This window comes from Ylistrum balloti, unplaced genomic scaffold, assembly GCF_031769215.1.
Source record: "Ylistrum balloti isolate Yb309-2 unplaced genomic scaffold, AGI_CSIRO_Ybal_v1 Utg369916, whole genome shotgun sequence".
Taxonomy (NCBI): Eukaryota; Metazoa; Mollusca; class Bivalvia; order Pectinida; family Pectinidae; genus Ylistrum; species Ylistrum balloti.
In genome coordinates this window covers 2115085-2132980 of record NW_026782036.1, presented here as the reverse complement: position 1 = coordinate 2132980, position 17896 = coordinate 2115085, and the positions used below count along the sequence as shown (strand labels likewise).

At 36.7% G+C, this 17896-nt stretch overlaps 2 protein-coding genes across 3 annotated transcripts; both read right to left on the bottom strand.

Moving 5' to 3' along the window:
• Positions 1–4453: 4453 nt before the first annotated feature.
• LOC132546825 (probable 4-coumarate--CoA ligase 2) lies at positions 4454–10674 on the bottom strand. Its single transcript, XM_060210540.1, has 12 exons — positions 10648–10674; positions 10220–10411; positions 9246–9453; positions 8981–9087; positions 8236–8432; positions 7740–7917; positions 7336–7507; positions 6558–6658; positions 5925–6069; positions 5547–5629; positions 5175–5334; positions 4454–4599 (listed from the first exon to the last, which is right to left on the bottom strand). The coding sequence occupies exons 1-12, from the start codon at positions 10672–10674 to the stop codon at positions 4454–4456; spliced, it is 1716 nt and encodes a 571-aa protein (XP_060066523.1).
• Positions 10675–14103: 3429 nt separating this feature from the next.
• Positions 14104–17688, bottom strand: LOC132546843 (beta-alanyl-dopamine/carcinine hydrolase-like). Of its 2 annotated transcripts, none has more exons than XM_060210566.1 (2): positions 17534–17688; positions 14104–15819 (listed from the first exon to the last, which is right to left on the bottom strand). In XM_060210566.1, exon 2 carries the CDS (start codon positions 15804–15806, stop codon positions 14673–14675), a length of 1134 nt encoding a protein of 377 aa, XP_060066549.1. In that variant the 5' UTR covers positions 15807–15819; positions 17534–17688; the 3' UTR covers positions 14104–14672. The 2 variants fall into 2 exon arrangements, with proteins under 2 accessions (XP_060066549.1, XP_060066550.1); XM_060210567.1 differs by having other exon boundaries at positions 14104–15816.
• Positions 17689–17896: the final 208 nt, after the last annotated feature.

Sequence of the window (17896 nt, the reverse complement as noted above, 5' to 3'; positions counted from 1 at the left end):
AACCACATCCTACCGGACACCTTACTATAACGACAGGTTCATCCGTTCTATAACCAACCACATCCTACCGGTCACCTTACTATAACGACAGGTTCATCCGTTCTATAACCAACCACATCCTACCGGTCACCTTACTATAACGACAGGTTCATCCGTTCTATAACCAACCACATCCTACCGGTCACCTTACTATAACGACAGGTTCATCTGTTCTATAACCAACCACATCCTACCGGTCACCTTACTATAACGACAGGTTCATCCGTTCTATAACCAACAACATCCCACCCGGACACCTTACTATAACGACATGTTCATCCGTTCTATAACCAACAACATCCTACCAGACACCTTACTATAACGACAGGTTCATCCGTTCTATAACCAACCACATCCTACCCGGACACCTTACTATAACGACAGGTTCATCCGTTCTATAACCAACCACATCCTACCGGTCACCTTACTATAACGACAGGTTCATCCGTTCTATAACCAACCACATCCTACCGGTCACCTTACTATAACGACAGGTTCATCCGTTCTATAACCAACCACATCCTACCGGTCACCTTACTATAACGACAGGTTCATCCGTTCTATAACCAACCACATCCTACCGGTCACCTTACTTCATCCGTATAACCAACCAACATCCTACCGACCTTACACAGGTTCATCCGTTCTATAACCAACCACATAACCAAACCAACCACATCCTCCCGGTCACCTTACTATAACGACAGGTTCATCCGTTCTATAACCAACCACATCCTACCGGTCACCTTACTATAACGACAGGTTCATCCGTTCTATAACCAACCACATCCTACCGGTCACCTTACTATAACGACAGGTTCATCCGTTCTATAACCAACCACATCCTACCGGTCACCTTACTATAACGACATGTTCATCTGTTCTGTAACCAACCACATCCTACCGGTCACCTTACTATAACGACAGGTTCATCCGTTCTATAACCAACCACATCCTACCGGTCACCTTACTATAACGACAGGTTCATCCGTTCTATAACCAACCACATCCTACCGGTCACCTTACTATAACGACAGGTTCATCCGTTCTATAACCAACCACATCCTACCGGTCACCTTACTATAACGACAGGTTCATCCGTTCTATAACCAACCACAACATACCGGTCACCTTACTATAACGACAGGTTCATCCGTTTAATAACCAACCACATCCTACCGGTCACCTTACTATAACGACAGGTTCATCCGTTCTATAACCAACAACATCCTACCGGTCACCTTACTATAACGACAGGTTCATCCGTTCTATAACCAACCACATCCTACCGTTCACCTTACTATAACGACAGGTTCATCCGTTCTATAACCAACCACATCCTACCGGTCACCTTACTATAACGACAGGTTCATCCGTTCTATAACCAACCACATCCTACCGGTCACCTTACTATAACGACAGGTTCATCCGTTCTATAACCAACCACATCCTACCAGTCACCTTGCTATAACGACAAGTTCATCCGTTCTATAACCAACCACATCCTACCCGGACACCTTACTATAACGACAGGTTCATCCGTTCTATAACCAACAACATCCTACCGGTCACCTTACTATAACGACAGGTTCATCCGTTCTATAACCAACCACATCCTACCGGTCACCTTACTATAACGACAGGTTCATCCGTTCTATAACCAACAACATCCTACCGGTCACCTTACTATAACGACAGGTTCATCCGTTCTATAACCAACAACATCCTACCCGGACACCTTACTATAACGACAGGTTCATCCGTTCTATAACCAACAACATCCTCATCCGACAGGTTCATCCGTTCTATAACCAACAACATCCCACCCGGACACCTTACTATAACGACAGGTTCATCCGTTCTATAACCAACAACATCCTACCCGGACACCTTACTATAACGACAGGTTCATCCGTTCTATAACCAACAACATCCTACCGGTCACCTTACTATAACGACAGGTTCATCCGTTCTATAACCAACAACATCCTACCCGGACACCTTACTATAACGACAGGTTCATCCGTTCTATAACCAACAACATCCTACCCGGACACCTTACTATAACGACAGGTTCATCCGTTCTATAACCAACAACATCCTACCCGGACACCTTACTATAACGACAGGTTCATCCGTTCTATAACCAACAACATCCTACCAGACACCTTACTATAACGATAGGTTCATCCGTTCTATAACCAACAACATCCTACCGGTAACCAGGTTCATCCGTATAACGACAGGTTCATCCAGTTCATCCGTTCTATAACCAACCTTAACATCCTACCGGTCATGCGATATCAATCTAAAGGTAAGGAGGGGCATTCACCGGTGTCTTAGACTTTGCTTTTCTCGCTCAGGAGACAAATTTATTGCCTTCCATATTTAGAGGTTTGATTTTTAATTAAAACAAATTTTAGGCCATAACTAACTTGGTATGAATTACGGTAACCAGACAACCAAACACACGTACGCCTTCAACACTCCGCCAAAATGAATATTTTACCATTCGTGTGTTATATTGTAAACAACTCCCATGTTTCATGTTATCTCATCATGGTACCTGAAGAGACATCGATACAGAGGAATTATTCCACAAAATCGATAAAATATTTTTTAAGAGTATTTATATCCTAGAATACCAGGTATGTTATAGTCGAAAAGAAATCCCTATCTGAAATGAATTGAATAAACATTATCTCGCGACATTTTGCAGAAAAGAAATGCTTGATCTGGCAAAACCTAGATATATCACTGATCCCAATATGTGTGATAAATTGAAATAAAAAATATAAAAAAAGATAAAAAAAATATAAAAAAAGACAATATTTTAAACTGCACCAAATTAAAAGTAGCCTGGATATCAATCGATGTTCTTCTCAACGTGTGCAAATAAATGTAGGTTACAAAGGTCTATTTTCTGATATATTTACAATTGGCGCTGCTTGTACTAGATAACCTTTGCGGTGCATCACGGTCATCTTTTAATAAATAAGTCTACCACGTGACACTGTCTCGACATTTCGCGTGATATAAACCATTAAAGTCTATATAAAAAAACAGCCTTCATTTTTAATTGGAGACGGGAAAATTATTTTATTTTCATTAAAATTTCATATTTCAATAGAGTTAATTGCTATGGTGTTTACATATGCGAAAAATTTAATCAATCAATTGAAACTAGCGAACTACTTTTTTCACTCTCTTCGAAAAATGTCAATAGATTATCCATATAAAACTGCATATATAAATTACAACATAAAACATTGTCAGTGAAAGGATTACGGGACTTCAAGTTATGTAATCTACCTTTTCAGGTAAGGCAGACACTGGTATTATACCATGATAAGGATCTTGACCCTTCGTCACCTGGACGACTCGAGTCTCCCAAAGATCAGATCATGGATGAGTAGTTCATTTGATGAAAATAATGTAATTAATGAAAATATTAATAATGGAATAGCGTTCAGTGAAGCATTAATTCTGACCGTAATGAAACAAAAGCAACATATGAGAAAAATACTTACAGTAAATAAACAGGTATATAAGAGCATTGACGCATTTGCTTGTCCACAATTACTATAGCAACTGTGGAAAAGACTACAATTTGCACAAGCATAGTTTAGCTCCACACTTTCAGCGTGTAAAACGCTGAAATGATATTACCGCTTAAATATATATATGTTTACAGTATCGAAAGGGTATGATAAAAAAGTAACAAAAAAAAAGACACTTGTGTTTATTACTATCAAGGGCTTTATTTTGTATCCTCTATATTAAATGGGATTTCAAGTTAAAAAGCAGAAATTGTGTCATTAATTTGTGCAATGGAAATTCACAAATTACACTTTGTTGAATGACGGAACATCTCATAAGTGACACTGACTCTTTCGGTTTCTAAGCCATATATTTACAGGAATAAGCATTGTCTCTTTCATTTAAAAGACAGCTTAGTATTTATAAACCATCCCTTTTCTTTACCTAGTTTATTTGTAGGACACTTTCAAAATTACCCACTGTCCAGTTACACACTCTGTCTAGTTACATAGTCTAGTTCATTGTAGAGATATGACGTTATAAGTAACATATTATCGTTAGCACTTGTCACACAGTATTCTGTAATATGAACGTTGCCCCTAGAAATAAACACATATAAATGTAGGAAGTTTTAAATCAGATGTGAACCATCACAACAAAATAGGCTAGAACATGAAAAATGAGACATTGTAAAAATAAGATATTTTGTCTTAGCAGAGTATAAATATAAAATAAGTCTATTTTACAAAAATTGCGAAACAAGTTCATTTTAATCACTCTTGTTGCCCTGGTATTGACCTGCGAGGAGCCTCATTGTAGAAGGAAACCGGAGTGCTCCTCCAGTCTCCAATTTTTCAGTAAACATAACCTGTCTTTAAACACGCATCGTTTTAACATTGTTTGTCTTCTTCAATGTATCATCTTTAATTTTTCGTCGTAGAATTTTCCCGCTGGGTAATTTTGGAATTTCTGTTACGAATTCGAGGCCACCACGCAGTCTTTTAAATGGCGACACTCGATCTGAAAACCAAAAAGAATTTAAATTCATTTCCTGTGTGCTTTCCGTCACATTTTCCAACAGAAATCGGAAATGCAGCTTGTATAGTACTACAAGTGAATGATATTGGAAACTAATAGGTCATTAGGAGGGATTTCCATGACCATGATTGGATCACGCGATCACCATAAGAGAACCACAGAGACAGCAATGATGAGGATAATGATGCAAGGTTTCCACGGAATCCAAACTTAAATTCAATGAAACAGTAGGGCAAAGTATGAACAAAAGAAAGATTTACACGGACACTCCTGAAATGGTACAATGATAATAACCCCAGGTGTTCCGTAACAGTAAGCGTCTTCTGCTTCATCGAATTAACTACACACCATTGAAAATTACCATCTTGGACATCGCTGATCTTCTATTATAAAAAAAAAAAATCGGATGGAATTTGGTCCAAGAAATAATTTCTTTCATGCCTTACTGATTTGGTTTCGCTGAAACACCTCCAAAACTGAAGTATGTTTTATCATAGGATGTATATCTTTGTACCTGCTTGATTTGAACGAAATATTTACGTGGTTGAAATTCATACCATTTACATATTTGATGAGTTCTTCAGCAGAAATACGTGACCTGGAAACGACGTGCGCCCGAGGCACCTCGCCCATCTCATCACACGGTATTCCAACGATTGCCGCCTCCATAACAGCCGGATGTGACGTAAGAATTGATTCTAGATAGGTCGGCGAGATCTGAACAAACAAAGGCACATGAATTAATATATGGATCACATTTATGAAAAATGCTTTATTATAGTTAAGAGGATAGAAGAATTTTCTCATAAAAGAAACCTGTTGATTTCAATCGCGTCCTAATAACTTCCACTCACTGATATTGGTAACTATCTCAACGATGGGAGATAACTCTGTGTGTAAGAGTTTCCCGTCGATTTTCACAAGCCTACCTGGTAGCCTTTGTATTTGATGATGTCCTTCAATCTGTCAACCACGAAGTAGTGACCATCTTTGTCGAAATATCCAATGTCACCTAATGTCACAAATATGGACAAGGGAATCACAAATAAAGCAATGACGTCATTGAAGAAATGAAACAATAGACACAGAACTTAATATTGACGAGTTTGAATAAGCACCCGATGTTTCCTCTTCAGAAAAATAAACCAAACAGTATGTTATCAAGGAATGAACGTCAATATAGAGGATCTCGATACTGTTTACAGATGTTTGAATAAGCAATGAAGATCTCACAAGGCTGTCAATGCAAAACAGGTTGTATTTTTATAATATATATTGTCAAAGATGTTAAAAATATAAAAACTAACCTGTTTTTATCCAACCGTCAGCTGTTACGGTTTCCATGGTAGCATCTTCGTTGTTAAGATAACCTTTCATCACTTGTGGCCCCTTACACACGATCTCTCCAAATTCGTCAGCTCCCTTAATGTCACCCGTGTCCACACATACTATCTATAGAAATAGGCCCACTCGTATATCATTAATATCTTATTATTTCATGGCAATGCTGCCATATTTCGTCATTTGAGGTCAAAATCAGAATATTTTTTTAAACTACATATTATATTTTCGCCATTTTAGAGCAGGGACTAAAATATCATGAAAGTAGCAAGTCCTCAATTTTAATATTGACCACTTCAAATCTTGTAATTTCACCTCACGACGAAATCTACGGTAAATAGAAACTGCATGACTAGATATACCAGTCATATACATACTATATATTGAAATATATTTCTGACATTGAAATATTAGACAAAATCATCAACATACGTATTGAACTGAAACTTTTCGCATTATCGATCAATTTTCCTTTGTACACATATTTTTTGCGCAGAAGAATGGTAAAAAGAAGTTATTGGATTCTGAAAACTTCATGCGTTTGAAGAATCGCTAGATTTATCGAATTATGATAACCTTACTGTGGAGAATGTCCATACCTTGCATTGTGTGTTAGGGACGGGTTTTCCGATGGAACCATATTTCCAGCCATCCAGTGGATCTGTATGGGTTGCCCCCGTTGTTTCAGACATACCGTAACCTAAAATGTTATTCATAAGTACACTTTGTCTTGAAGAAAGTAAAACCTAATGACAGATGTGAAAATCAATTCATTTACATCAAGGTATGATAGTGATTGTGGTTTGTAGACAAACTACTAACTTTTCTCATATTACCCGCCTGTGAATTCGCCCGCGTACTACTTATGGAATGTGCCACGAGCTTTTTTCATTGGCTGCGCCAGTCAGAGATTGATTGTGAAGCAATAAGATGAACTGTAGTTGGCCCTGGTGGAATACCAGAAACCCAAAAATCCAAAGTATCCGAGAAAAACCCAAATTGTCCGACAGGTGACCCCCTTACTGTTTCAATATATTATTTTTTACATTGGAGCTGCACGTACCGAATGTACAGGGTCCAAGATTCAAATAAAGGCGGGAATACAGGCCATTTTCTTGTGATGGCAGAACATTTGTTACATTGCTGAAAACGGATGTTACCAACCATCCAACTAACCACCAACAAAGTATATTGATTCCACTTACATAGGTGAACAGCCAGTGGATCATCACTGACCAACTTTTATTTTAGGATTCCCCTATACATTCTATAGATGCCATATCTTATGATAACACACACTTTAAAACATTCAGCGACATATAAACGAAGATTGCTAGGTTCCAGATCGGCCACTTATACAGCGAACAACACATTCACCTTGTCTGATGCTCGTGACTTGGAGTCGCTCCGCCATTTGTTCCGTGAGAGCTCGTGACAGTGTGGCCGCTCCTGAATACGGGGTTTGGAGACTCGATAGATCGAACTTATCCACCAACGGATGCTTGGCAAAGAAGTTTACTAAAGGAGGCGCTATTAGAGAAAATGTTCCCTAAAAAGCATGATAATACTTTAAGATTCAGACTCTGTATTAAAATAATACTCACACTTTAGTGTTTCAGATGCATTTCAAAAATAACGGAAGAGAGTCACGTTGTAATGACGAACCGAAAAAAATAGAACGAGAAAAGCATTCCGGGACAGCAATATAACTTACACTGTAAAAACAAGTTATAAAGATTCAATTTTGTTTTAAAATGTGCATTTCCTTTTCGTTCTCCTACCCTGTAAGTCTCTATAGCTGATAAATAAGGCTCGGGTTCGAACCTCGGTAAAGTCACCACGCATGCGCCTTGCGACAGAGGATTCAGTAATCCTATCATCATCCCAGCTATGTGTACCATGGGTAACGGATTTATAGATACGTCACTTCCTGCAGTGAACGGAAGTATGGATTTGTGTCTGAAAAGAAAAGATCCTGATGGTATATTCGTTTGGAATAGTGACTTGAAAATATTTGGGTCTATGCAAAGAATTCTAAGTTTGAATTCTATTAGCTATTGGTGATATATGTTATAAAATAATGAAAAATTAGACTTCCGTAATTTTTATATCATTCTGTCAAACAAACTATACTACTGAATACAAACAATACAGCGACCACATGATGAAAGGACTGATAACTAATTTGCTAGTTTATCATAGCGATCAATAATTGTTGTAAACAATACAAAACAACTAAGGAACATTTCGACCGTTTGTTTCCGAAAAGTAAGGCACCTTAGTTGTGAGAGTTGAGACACCAGGTTATGGTGGGTGAGTTGCACTCCCTTGGGAAGACCTGTAGTCCCGCTAGAGTAAGGCATCAACGCTATATCTTGTTTTACGTTCACAGTCACTCTCTTCACCTGGTCGCCGACTGTCTGAAGTGTACTGAAAGGGCGACAACCCTCGGCGTTACCTATTACTATTATTTCCTGAAATTGAGATCGTATCATATTTAGTTTTAAAGCGCAATAAGAGAATATATCGTGAATCATTCTAATAAGTTGCTGGCAAGATATTTCAACATGATGTCTTATAAGTGAAACAAAGTGTCCGACCGGCCGCCATCTGAAACCAGCCACCCTACGATACAATCACTATATAGTCTTATAGTGTGTGTTGTCCGAGTGTTCATCGTAGACACGATGGAAAGCAACCGCTTCTTGGGTGATAAACAATGCACGCAATTGTTAAAAATGATAATTTTATAATTACTTTCAGATTATTTAGATTGCGTGGTGGAAAAAAATAGATAAAGTGGTAAGGCAATAAGCATGGGTCAACTTAACTAACTTATATATGACGTAACGAATAAAAAGGGAAGAAAAAAAAGAACAGAAAATTACAAATAAACAAATAAATCTATGAAAGACAATGAAAGGATGGAATAAACCGCTACATAAAATCTAAATAAAAAATACTTACATAAATATGTATACACAAAAATATAAATACCAGAGAATAAAATAAGTATATTCACTCGGATGTTAGGACAGAGTGTAGCAGCTCCTCTAGCTCTAGGTGCACAGTCGGGAGTTGTAACAATATAGCTTGTGTCAGTCTCCAACAGCTGGTGTGACAGTTCCACTGCAACATAAAGCTTCTTGTTAGTGAGGTCACATTATCCCGACAACTAATTATAAATTCTAAATAAAAGTTAATGTTTTGTAACGGTTAAAGTAACATTTAAACATTATTTTGCTATGCATCTTTATCCAAAAAAAAGATTTTATATTGTGACGTACCGGAAGTGAGTTGTGAGTTGGCAATGGTCAGGATTCCTCCCGCTGACGTAACACCACATAAGGTATGAATGAACTCTACTGCATTCGTGCCAAACAGACAAACGACCTCTGATTTGGTCAGTCCGATGCTTTGAAACCCTGTAGTAGTTCTAGATATTTGATCTTCAAGTTCACCAAAGGAGGTTTTACTTCCGGTTTTTCCATCGATCTGTATCATTAATTACGAGCAGAAAGGAACTTGATGAGTTTTTTCAGCATTTATGCAATTGAAAAGGTTTCAAAGGGAGGCCTTCTCTACCTACGTATTCGTTCCTTTTTAAAAATCCTTTTAAAACTATGCCATACATGTGTCAGTGCACTGTTAACGTATTCAAGGATTAAATCTTTCCGGTAGCTTTATTTAAGTATAAAATTCAGCATGGTATCGACAAAAAATCAACAGAAATACCGACATCTCAACAGAATCTTGATTCAAATTGGAATGAAAGATTGCTAGAAAGAAAAAAAACCTAAAAACACAAAACTGAACAAAATATTTACACGAACACTTATAAAAGTACAAAGAATGCAAGTTTTCATGTCTCTTTTAAAACTATTTACACTTTTATAACTTTCCTATAGTAGAAAATAATTCGAAGGACAAAACTATTATAGCATTAACCTTTCTGATACACTGTATCCTTAATAGAAAAAGAAAATGAAAAAAAAAACGAATAAATCAATAAAAAAGAAAAGAAAATGTTTCGAGAAATTCGACGAAGAATTGAATATAATATCTACATTACTAAACAATCGAAAACAATTTCTTAAAGAAAACAACTACAAGGTGCAAACTATTAAGGTGTATCAATATCACAGGAGCTACTGAATAGGTAGATTATTATAATATTGATTTAACATTTTTCTCCTTATACTCTAACATTTAATATACATGTAGTATTTGTTTGATAATTTCAATTTTCAAAAATACTTACAAGAGCTGTAAATTTTCCAAAATTGTGAAATCCTTGTATCAGGAATTCCGACACGGAGCAGTCGGGAATATCCACAAAGTATGGAGACTGATGAAAAAGTCTGATGTTATTTTTCAGCACAGAAACCCCAACAATACGAGAATTGCTAATTAATCTTCGCACAAAAGACGTCATATTTAGAGTCTTAATGCCCTGAAAAAATGACTTCAGAACTTAAAACTGGCAGGTGTCATCCATGTTGATTGTAGTCCTCATTTTAAGTTCATGACAAGTTTAACTTCTATAATGATATAATGATAAGACTGTATACGGTGACACATGCGAAGAGACGATTTTGCATTCTTATCGTTACATAATAATCCTTGGAGGACATCGGAGATAGCTTCGAGATTCTTAACTTATACAGAATAATATAATAGTCTTCACACCTGTGGTATAGCACTTAAGTCACACATGAGAGTTCAAGGCATGATTACTGACAGTTAACATTTCAGAGAATGCTTGATTATAGATAACAAGGGCTATAATTCCGACGGTTCAATTTCAGTATGTAACATGTTCCTCCAAATAGTGTATATGACCTTTCGTAATTGGATCTAATCCATCTGTGTATTAAATTGCTTTATAACATAAAGATAATGCAAATCAAATCTACTATTAATGAAGAGTTTAACAGTTAACTGAAATATTAGGTAGTCGGTGGAGAGCGTCAATGAAAGCTAACATTTTGTGGTATTATAGAAAAGCTACATTCAGGTGACGCTTGAACGTAAGAAGTGTTTAAAAAATGAATAATTGTGGTTACCAAGAACGAAGTTTATAACAACATCACCACTGGTCATACAGACAAATATCAAGCACATCTACTTCATATCGTGTAAGGAAAAGGAGTATTTCCAAATGAGATCATTATGGCCACTAAGATCTTGGAATCTCTCCCCGAAACCCGTGACTTCATGACACGGAAACTTAAAGGATCAATTTCTTCAATGTTCTAGGAGATTTTTTTTATTTACTTACTTATTTATTTCATCGGTGGCACTTTTCTTTTTTTAAGAAAATTTTTTACTTTACTGCAGACCTAAAACCTGTACGTGTTCTATTAAAAACAGAATATGTCGACATTAAAATATCATGCTCGTGTGTGTGACGTACTAATGTCACTATCTGAACAATATTTTTGTATGTTTTGAGGGTATGTCCTTATACCCTGGTACAATACAAGCCGCATTATACCACTCGCTTAGAAAAATAAGCTTTTTAGTTTTAATATAACCTTTTAAGATTTTTAGCATTTGCCTTTTATCTTTTAGTTTGTTTGATGTTATGTCCTTTTTGGTGTTTCAACAGTTGATGACCCTTATGACCTTTTTATGTTGATGGGCTGTTTAGATTGTAATAATAGTAATAATTTTACTTCTATAAGTTAAAGTGTACCCTGAGAGTAATTTTATATTTAGATATAATGTTAAGAATGCCGTAAAAATAATAATAACGAAAATCCCGTCAAAATCCGTCGCCCCAGTGTCGAGTTATTAAAGCTCAAAGTTGTCGATTTTCACCTGTCCGCCAAGACCTAATCAGCCGAATCGTCATTTCCGCGGAATCGAGGCTCTTCTACTCGTGACGTCATAAGTTCAACAGAAATGGCAGCCAACATGACCGACAGTGACAACGACACCGCATCTGATAGCGATTTAAACATGAGTTTTGAGGAGTCTGATTATAGTGTGGATGATATTTCTGAAGACGGAATCCAGCCCTACGGATTTGAACTGGAATTACAAGACGATGTATCCAGTGAGGAGGAAAATGACCCTTCGAAAAGTGACGATCGCTTGGGCAACATAGATTGGCACGTACTTCACTGGGTCTTAAAAGTAGTCGTGAAAGTAGTCGAACAGTGAATCGTCGTTTCAAATAAACAAAATAAAATCAGGTTTGGTTTTGGACTAATTTTACTATCTTCAAGTCTCGATCAACAATTTCTGACGTCGGGAAATCGCGTTTGTGCAAGACTATGCATACATTCACGAGGTGTCGGGAATTTTCGTACCGAAGAAGTTTCGTCCGAGGGGAATTTTCTTTCCAGGGAATTTTCGTAGCACTATGGATATATATAGATAGGGTGTCAACAACCAATTATAACACCCTCCGCTGTGTTGACAATAAAAATTTGATGTTTTAGAAGTTTATACAATTAATTGACTGGTTTTTACCCTAGCACTGGTACGCGTCTGTTGTTAGCCGACAGGCGTGTCGCCTCACAGGTGTCACAGTTGTTTTTTCCAGCTACAGAGGTGCTAATTACCTAACCTGGCACAGGTGTGATTATGAGTTTAGATGACATCTCTACACTGTGAACTGTGTTTAAAAATCAAGATTGGTGATCTTATTGTTATTGTTACGATCGCAAAATGGCTAACTAAACAACATCGTCTGCTGGAAGATCTAAAAACCAAGTAAACCTTATACAAACAACATTCACACATAACCTATTCTATAAATTCTAGTAATTCTATTCTATACTATATAGTAGTAGTATGAAAATTCTCGGGATGAAAATTCCCGTGACCCATTCACGACTAGGCCTTCTCCGTGTATTAGGCGTTCACGATTACGAAGGAATAATATTCCAAAGACCGCCCAAGTCATAGGCTAGCCTATCAATTTAAAATGTTTAGTTGTAGAATTAATAACAAAATATCAACCTAACAAATATACTTTTATTTAATCAACAATCAGTTTTATTTATCGACGTCATGCATCGACACCCCATCTGTGTTAGTGTTAGGACAACCATACACACTGCTTCCCTCCTCGATAGGAAGCCATTTTAGCGGATTTAAGCGCTAATTCACCGACCCCTCGTTCACTACCTTAGATATTGCGAAGATGTGAAGTACTTTCACGTAAATAAACAAAGAAATTACCACGGAAAATCCCAAAATAGATCACAATCACATGTAGCACAGTAAAGACAATATGGCTGCATCAACAAAAGCGTTGAACTTATGACGTCACAGGTTTGGGTGCCCGAAAACGAGGTAAACGCCTCTCAGCCAAAGGTGTGTTTTTCAGAAAAGTCGCAATTTCTCAGTAACGGAACATTCCACGGCATTCGCGTTTTCGGCATAGTGTATTTTATGTGCAGAACTATTTTGCAAGGTCAACATAGCTGACCTCTCAGGGTACACTTTAAGACCAGTAAGCCAGATATTCCCGGGTTCGAGTCCTGGCGGAGGTGATGAAATGGATACTTACATCTGTTACATAAAGATGACGTAAACGATGAATAATTTATTGATTAGTAAAGAGCATGTGAATGCATTTTCAATACCTCTAAAACAGATTGTTCTCAAATCACGAAATTTTATCGACGGTCACTTCATTACAACAACTCTACCTTTGATGTTAAACCGATCACACATCTGGTGCACAAACTTCATCTATTTACAGAATGAGAACATATTGATCTAATTATAGCTCTCACGTTGCAGTTTGCTGCTCTGGTAACTCACCCGCGAGGAAGATACGTTATGTTATATAGGGACAGTGATAACAATTTACAATATGTGATTGATGAATTTCAGCAACCCATCCCGTCTGCTTCTTTAATCAAGCTTGTTAACATGATTGCACTTCCGGTTAAGACAAAAAACAACAACAACAACAACAACAACAACAACAACAACAACAACAACAACAACAACAACAACAACAACAACAACAACCAAACAAACAAAAAATAACTCCATCTATAGTATAGGGACCTAGGTACATGTAATTCAGTCTAAATGTCGATGATTGTTGTGGCATGTAACTGCTAAAATGTAAGGCTAGAGGTTAATGAAACAGCTTTGTAAAAAACCAAAACAAGAAGATAAAGATATTGTTTTAAACAGTAAAATATTTGTGCTTAGACGTAAAAGAAGAATAAGACAAAGTGGTAATAAAGAGTAAGCGTCACCTAAACCATCGACGACACCCGCCATGTAAGTTTGGTCAATCCAAATAAGAAATGTCACTTTACCAAACGTTTACGTCATCCTTTATATTTAAATTGTATAAAAGACTCCTAGATACTCTTCACGATCAGTATATATGTCCGGTCTACTTGGTATAGTATATTTAGAAGGCCTTCAGCAATCTTTTACAGCATGCTGTTTTTTAGCGATATTTCCAATGTAGAACCAAAGACATTTTATTTCAAATATACTGGCCATATGTTTGTGCAATTTCCGAGACAATTTCAGCGGAGACACAGAAAGTCCATTCAAGTTGACATGCATTCATATTAGAACATTATATTATTTCTATTAAAAAAAATACAGACTAACAAAACATCCGTGCATCACATATGTTATCCCGTGAACCTGATTTAACAGTACTGCAATGGCAAAAGTATTTACAATGAAAAGTGTAAATAGCGACAAGTGTCCTTAGACTTGACCTACACCAAGGGTAAAGCGAAGACTGGCGATTGAGCAAACTTGGGGTTATCCAAGTACAGTTCCATTTGTCTCTCTTTAAGATCAAACAGGGCGGTAGCTACAGTCTTCCCAATGTCCGTGGCACTAGGTGTGCGGTAAATGGGATATTCGGCATTCTGTGTGTCTCCTAAGATTGTTTTCACTTCCTGTGCTGTAGAGGGCGCTTTAAACTCTAAGATACGTTTCATACGGGCTATGGTGGATGAAAGGTTATCCATTTCTTCGACATGCAGGTGTTTGTAGTTGTTGGTATGTACATAACTAGGCGAATCACATTCATTGGTTTGTTCATGGAAAGTATGCAGATGGACCATGCTTTCATTTTTGCCGGGCCCTATTTCCAGCCCCCACATATCTTGAGGGTTTTTCCAGTTCCCGATATTCAGGTTGAACCCAACAGCACATCCGCCACCCACGTTCTTGCCAATTTCCAGTGCATGGTCAGCAGTCGTGGCAGCCATCATACATCTGTTCAAGAAATATCTGGGAGTCGCTCCTAATAGAGCAGTTTTAGGATAAAGTCCGTTACAGGCAAAAATCATACCATGCTTATTAAAAGCGAAAGTATTGCCTGGCAAACTGCCAGGATACGAGAATGCTGTAAACTTTTCTTCAGTAGAGTCTTCTATGATATGAGCACTGACCATGAAGCCGAAGTTTTTTGACTCTGGGTCGCAATCTTCATTATGCGCTATCAGTTTTACTGCCGGAGTGTTGACCATAATGTCAGAACATCCCAGGTTATCAGATTCAGGGGGCCAACTTTTCATTTCATTAAAGTGACAATTATAAACTTCTTTTGCAATATTAAGTATGAAAATATCTTCAAATGACATTCCCACTCCATCGGCCAGTCCTTGTATCTCACGGATCAGCTTGGGAAAGTTGTCACGTGCCCCTCGTAGGTAAACTTCTGCTATTTCTCGTCCTCGCCTCTGCGAGTAAAACGGAAGTAATTTTTCCTGTACAAGCAGCGACCTTTGATAAAATGACTTTATCCTGTTTTGAAACGTTGAACCAGTATGGTATCCGACATCGTAGTAATTCCCTCGAACGTGTAGAATCGGCAAGGAAACAGCAGATGAGCTCGCCATGTTATCAGATCTTCTGGTAAAGAAATATATATATGTATATGATTTCAAAATTTCTCTGTAAAACATCACTCGATCTATTATGTATATTTGCTAGTTTTATCTTCAAAGATTAATTTTAACAATGTGTTTCATATTATTGAAAGTAACACAAATTGTGCTCTGGATAAACTCCAAAAGTATAAACCATTTTCATGTTATGCATCAACAATATACAAAATTATGAAATATTTTAATAATTTAGTCACAGGCTGCAATATTTTTGATTAATATATTTAATATCACAATTGCAATATTTTTGATATCTATAATTAGCTCTTATTCTTCAAATAAGTTCATACAATGCCGCATTGGCCAATCAAATGTAATGTTAAAAAAATGACTTCGATTTTTTGTTTATGTTATGGGGAGATAACATGAAAAAGGCCAATGGAAATTTTCGTGGAGGATTAAATCATGAAATTTATTAACACGTGCCTACATTTCAATTAACAGTGACTGATCTTATATTCGAAATGCATGAAGTAGAAGTCCATATTTGAAATAATACATTAATCTTTAATGTTCTCTTCACAACATTTGTGCAGTTGGCTTTTTTTTATACAGTATGATTTAAAACCGTTGATTGGAAATTTATCCTATCATCTCATTTTCTTTTATAAAATAGAAAATTCATGATCGCCTTTCCATACGTTCTGATTTTGCATCGTTTGTTCTACAATATTATTGAAATGGAATTAATGCGACATCAGTAGCAAAATGTAGATAAATGTTTCTATTGCACATTCATGTTGAATATGTCCCTATTTGATTTTAAAATGGTGTTATTCATATCCTAAATGGATAAAAATTGCGACCGCCATCGCGAAATATGTCTTACAGAAAATAAATACGTCCTAAAACAGTATATAGAATATACATGTCAATAGAAGATTAATTCAAACTCAAAATTGGTGATACCAGATAAATATAAGCACCAGGATAAGATCATTCTGAAGGGAATGTACCTTTTGCCTGACCGAAAACACCCATAATATAAATCATTGGTCGACTATGTACATGTGTAAAGTTTCGCCTAGGTATGAAACTTTATGTACTTTAAAGGAATGCGTTCACCGAGAAATATCTAGTGTGTCTTGTAACACATTTATAGCTAACACCTTTTACACATCATATAGCAAGATATGTACGTACCTTATCAAATAATAGGTAAGTAGTAAGTACACACGAGATAAATACCATTATCTCTGTTCTAGCACACAACACAATATATCCGATACAGGTATAAATAAGAGAGACATCTCGAACTCATTCAAACAAATACCACAAGAAATCAAAAATGAGAGACAAAACAAACATTTAAGTGTACCTAACTGGATTGTCTATAAAGGATATCGATTTTTAAGGACAGCCTGTGTCGGAAAGTGCAATTAAGAGATCAATGTCTCCTGAAGATAATGACTTTAATGGGCCAACATAGTAATAGTACATAGACTGAAAAATAATGAAATATATCAATAAAATAAAAACCTCTTGTGGTGAAATATTTCTAATAATAAATGTTCTTACCTGAAGAAATGAGCAGACACTAGTTAGCTGTTAGTAACACACCTTACATTTGTGTAAGTGTGAACAACTTTATGGATAATCACGTAGGAATGCATGCTGCAGGACGGATTAACTGATGATAATTTACAACAAGTGCGACGTTGTATGAATGTTATACTTACTATGTCTCGATTATTTCCGATGTAAACATATAAACAACTTCTTCTTACTGCTGTTCTATGTTGCAGGTTATCTAGATGGCGTTCAATCAGTAGAAATAGACATACGTATCACTGTGCTGTCTTAAAACTCTATTTTTTCCTGTTTATTATCAGGGGTTTGTAGACTGAGGAAAGATTCTGAGTTAATGTCGTCTTACAGCTGGTGTAGTTTATCTGATTGACCTAGTTCGGTAAATGTTATGTAATACATATGTGTACGTCTTCGGTCAGTTAATGAACCTACTATTCTACCGTCGGTATACCTCCAGCAGAATGTTGACAGAGCTTTATCTATTAACGATTTTTTAGGATTCATTGAAAGAC

What these genes read in the sequence shown, in the direction of transcription:
- LOC132546825 (XM_060210540.1), bottom strand. Translation starts at nt 10,674, where the DNA reads ATGTGTGACTTAAGTGCTATACCACAG. An exon ending in TCTCAACTCTCACAACTAAG is followed by an intron (nt 7,918 to 8,235) that starts GTGCCTTACTTT and finishes TTTTCTTTTCAG; the next exon opens with ACACAAATCCATACTTCCGT. An exon ending in TCAAATACAAAGGCTACCAG is followed by an intron (nt 5,335 to 5,546) that starts GTAGGCTTGTGA and finishes TTGTTTGTTCAG; the next exon opens with ATCTCGCCGACCTATCTAGA.
- LOC132546843 (XM_060210566.1), bottom strand. Translation starts at nt 15,806, where the DNA reads ATGGCGAGCTCATCTGCTGTTTCCTTGCCGATTCTACACGTTCGAGGG.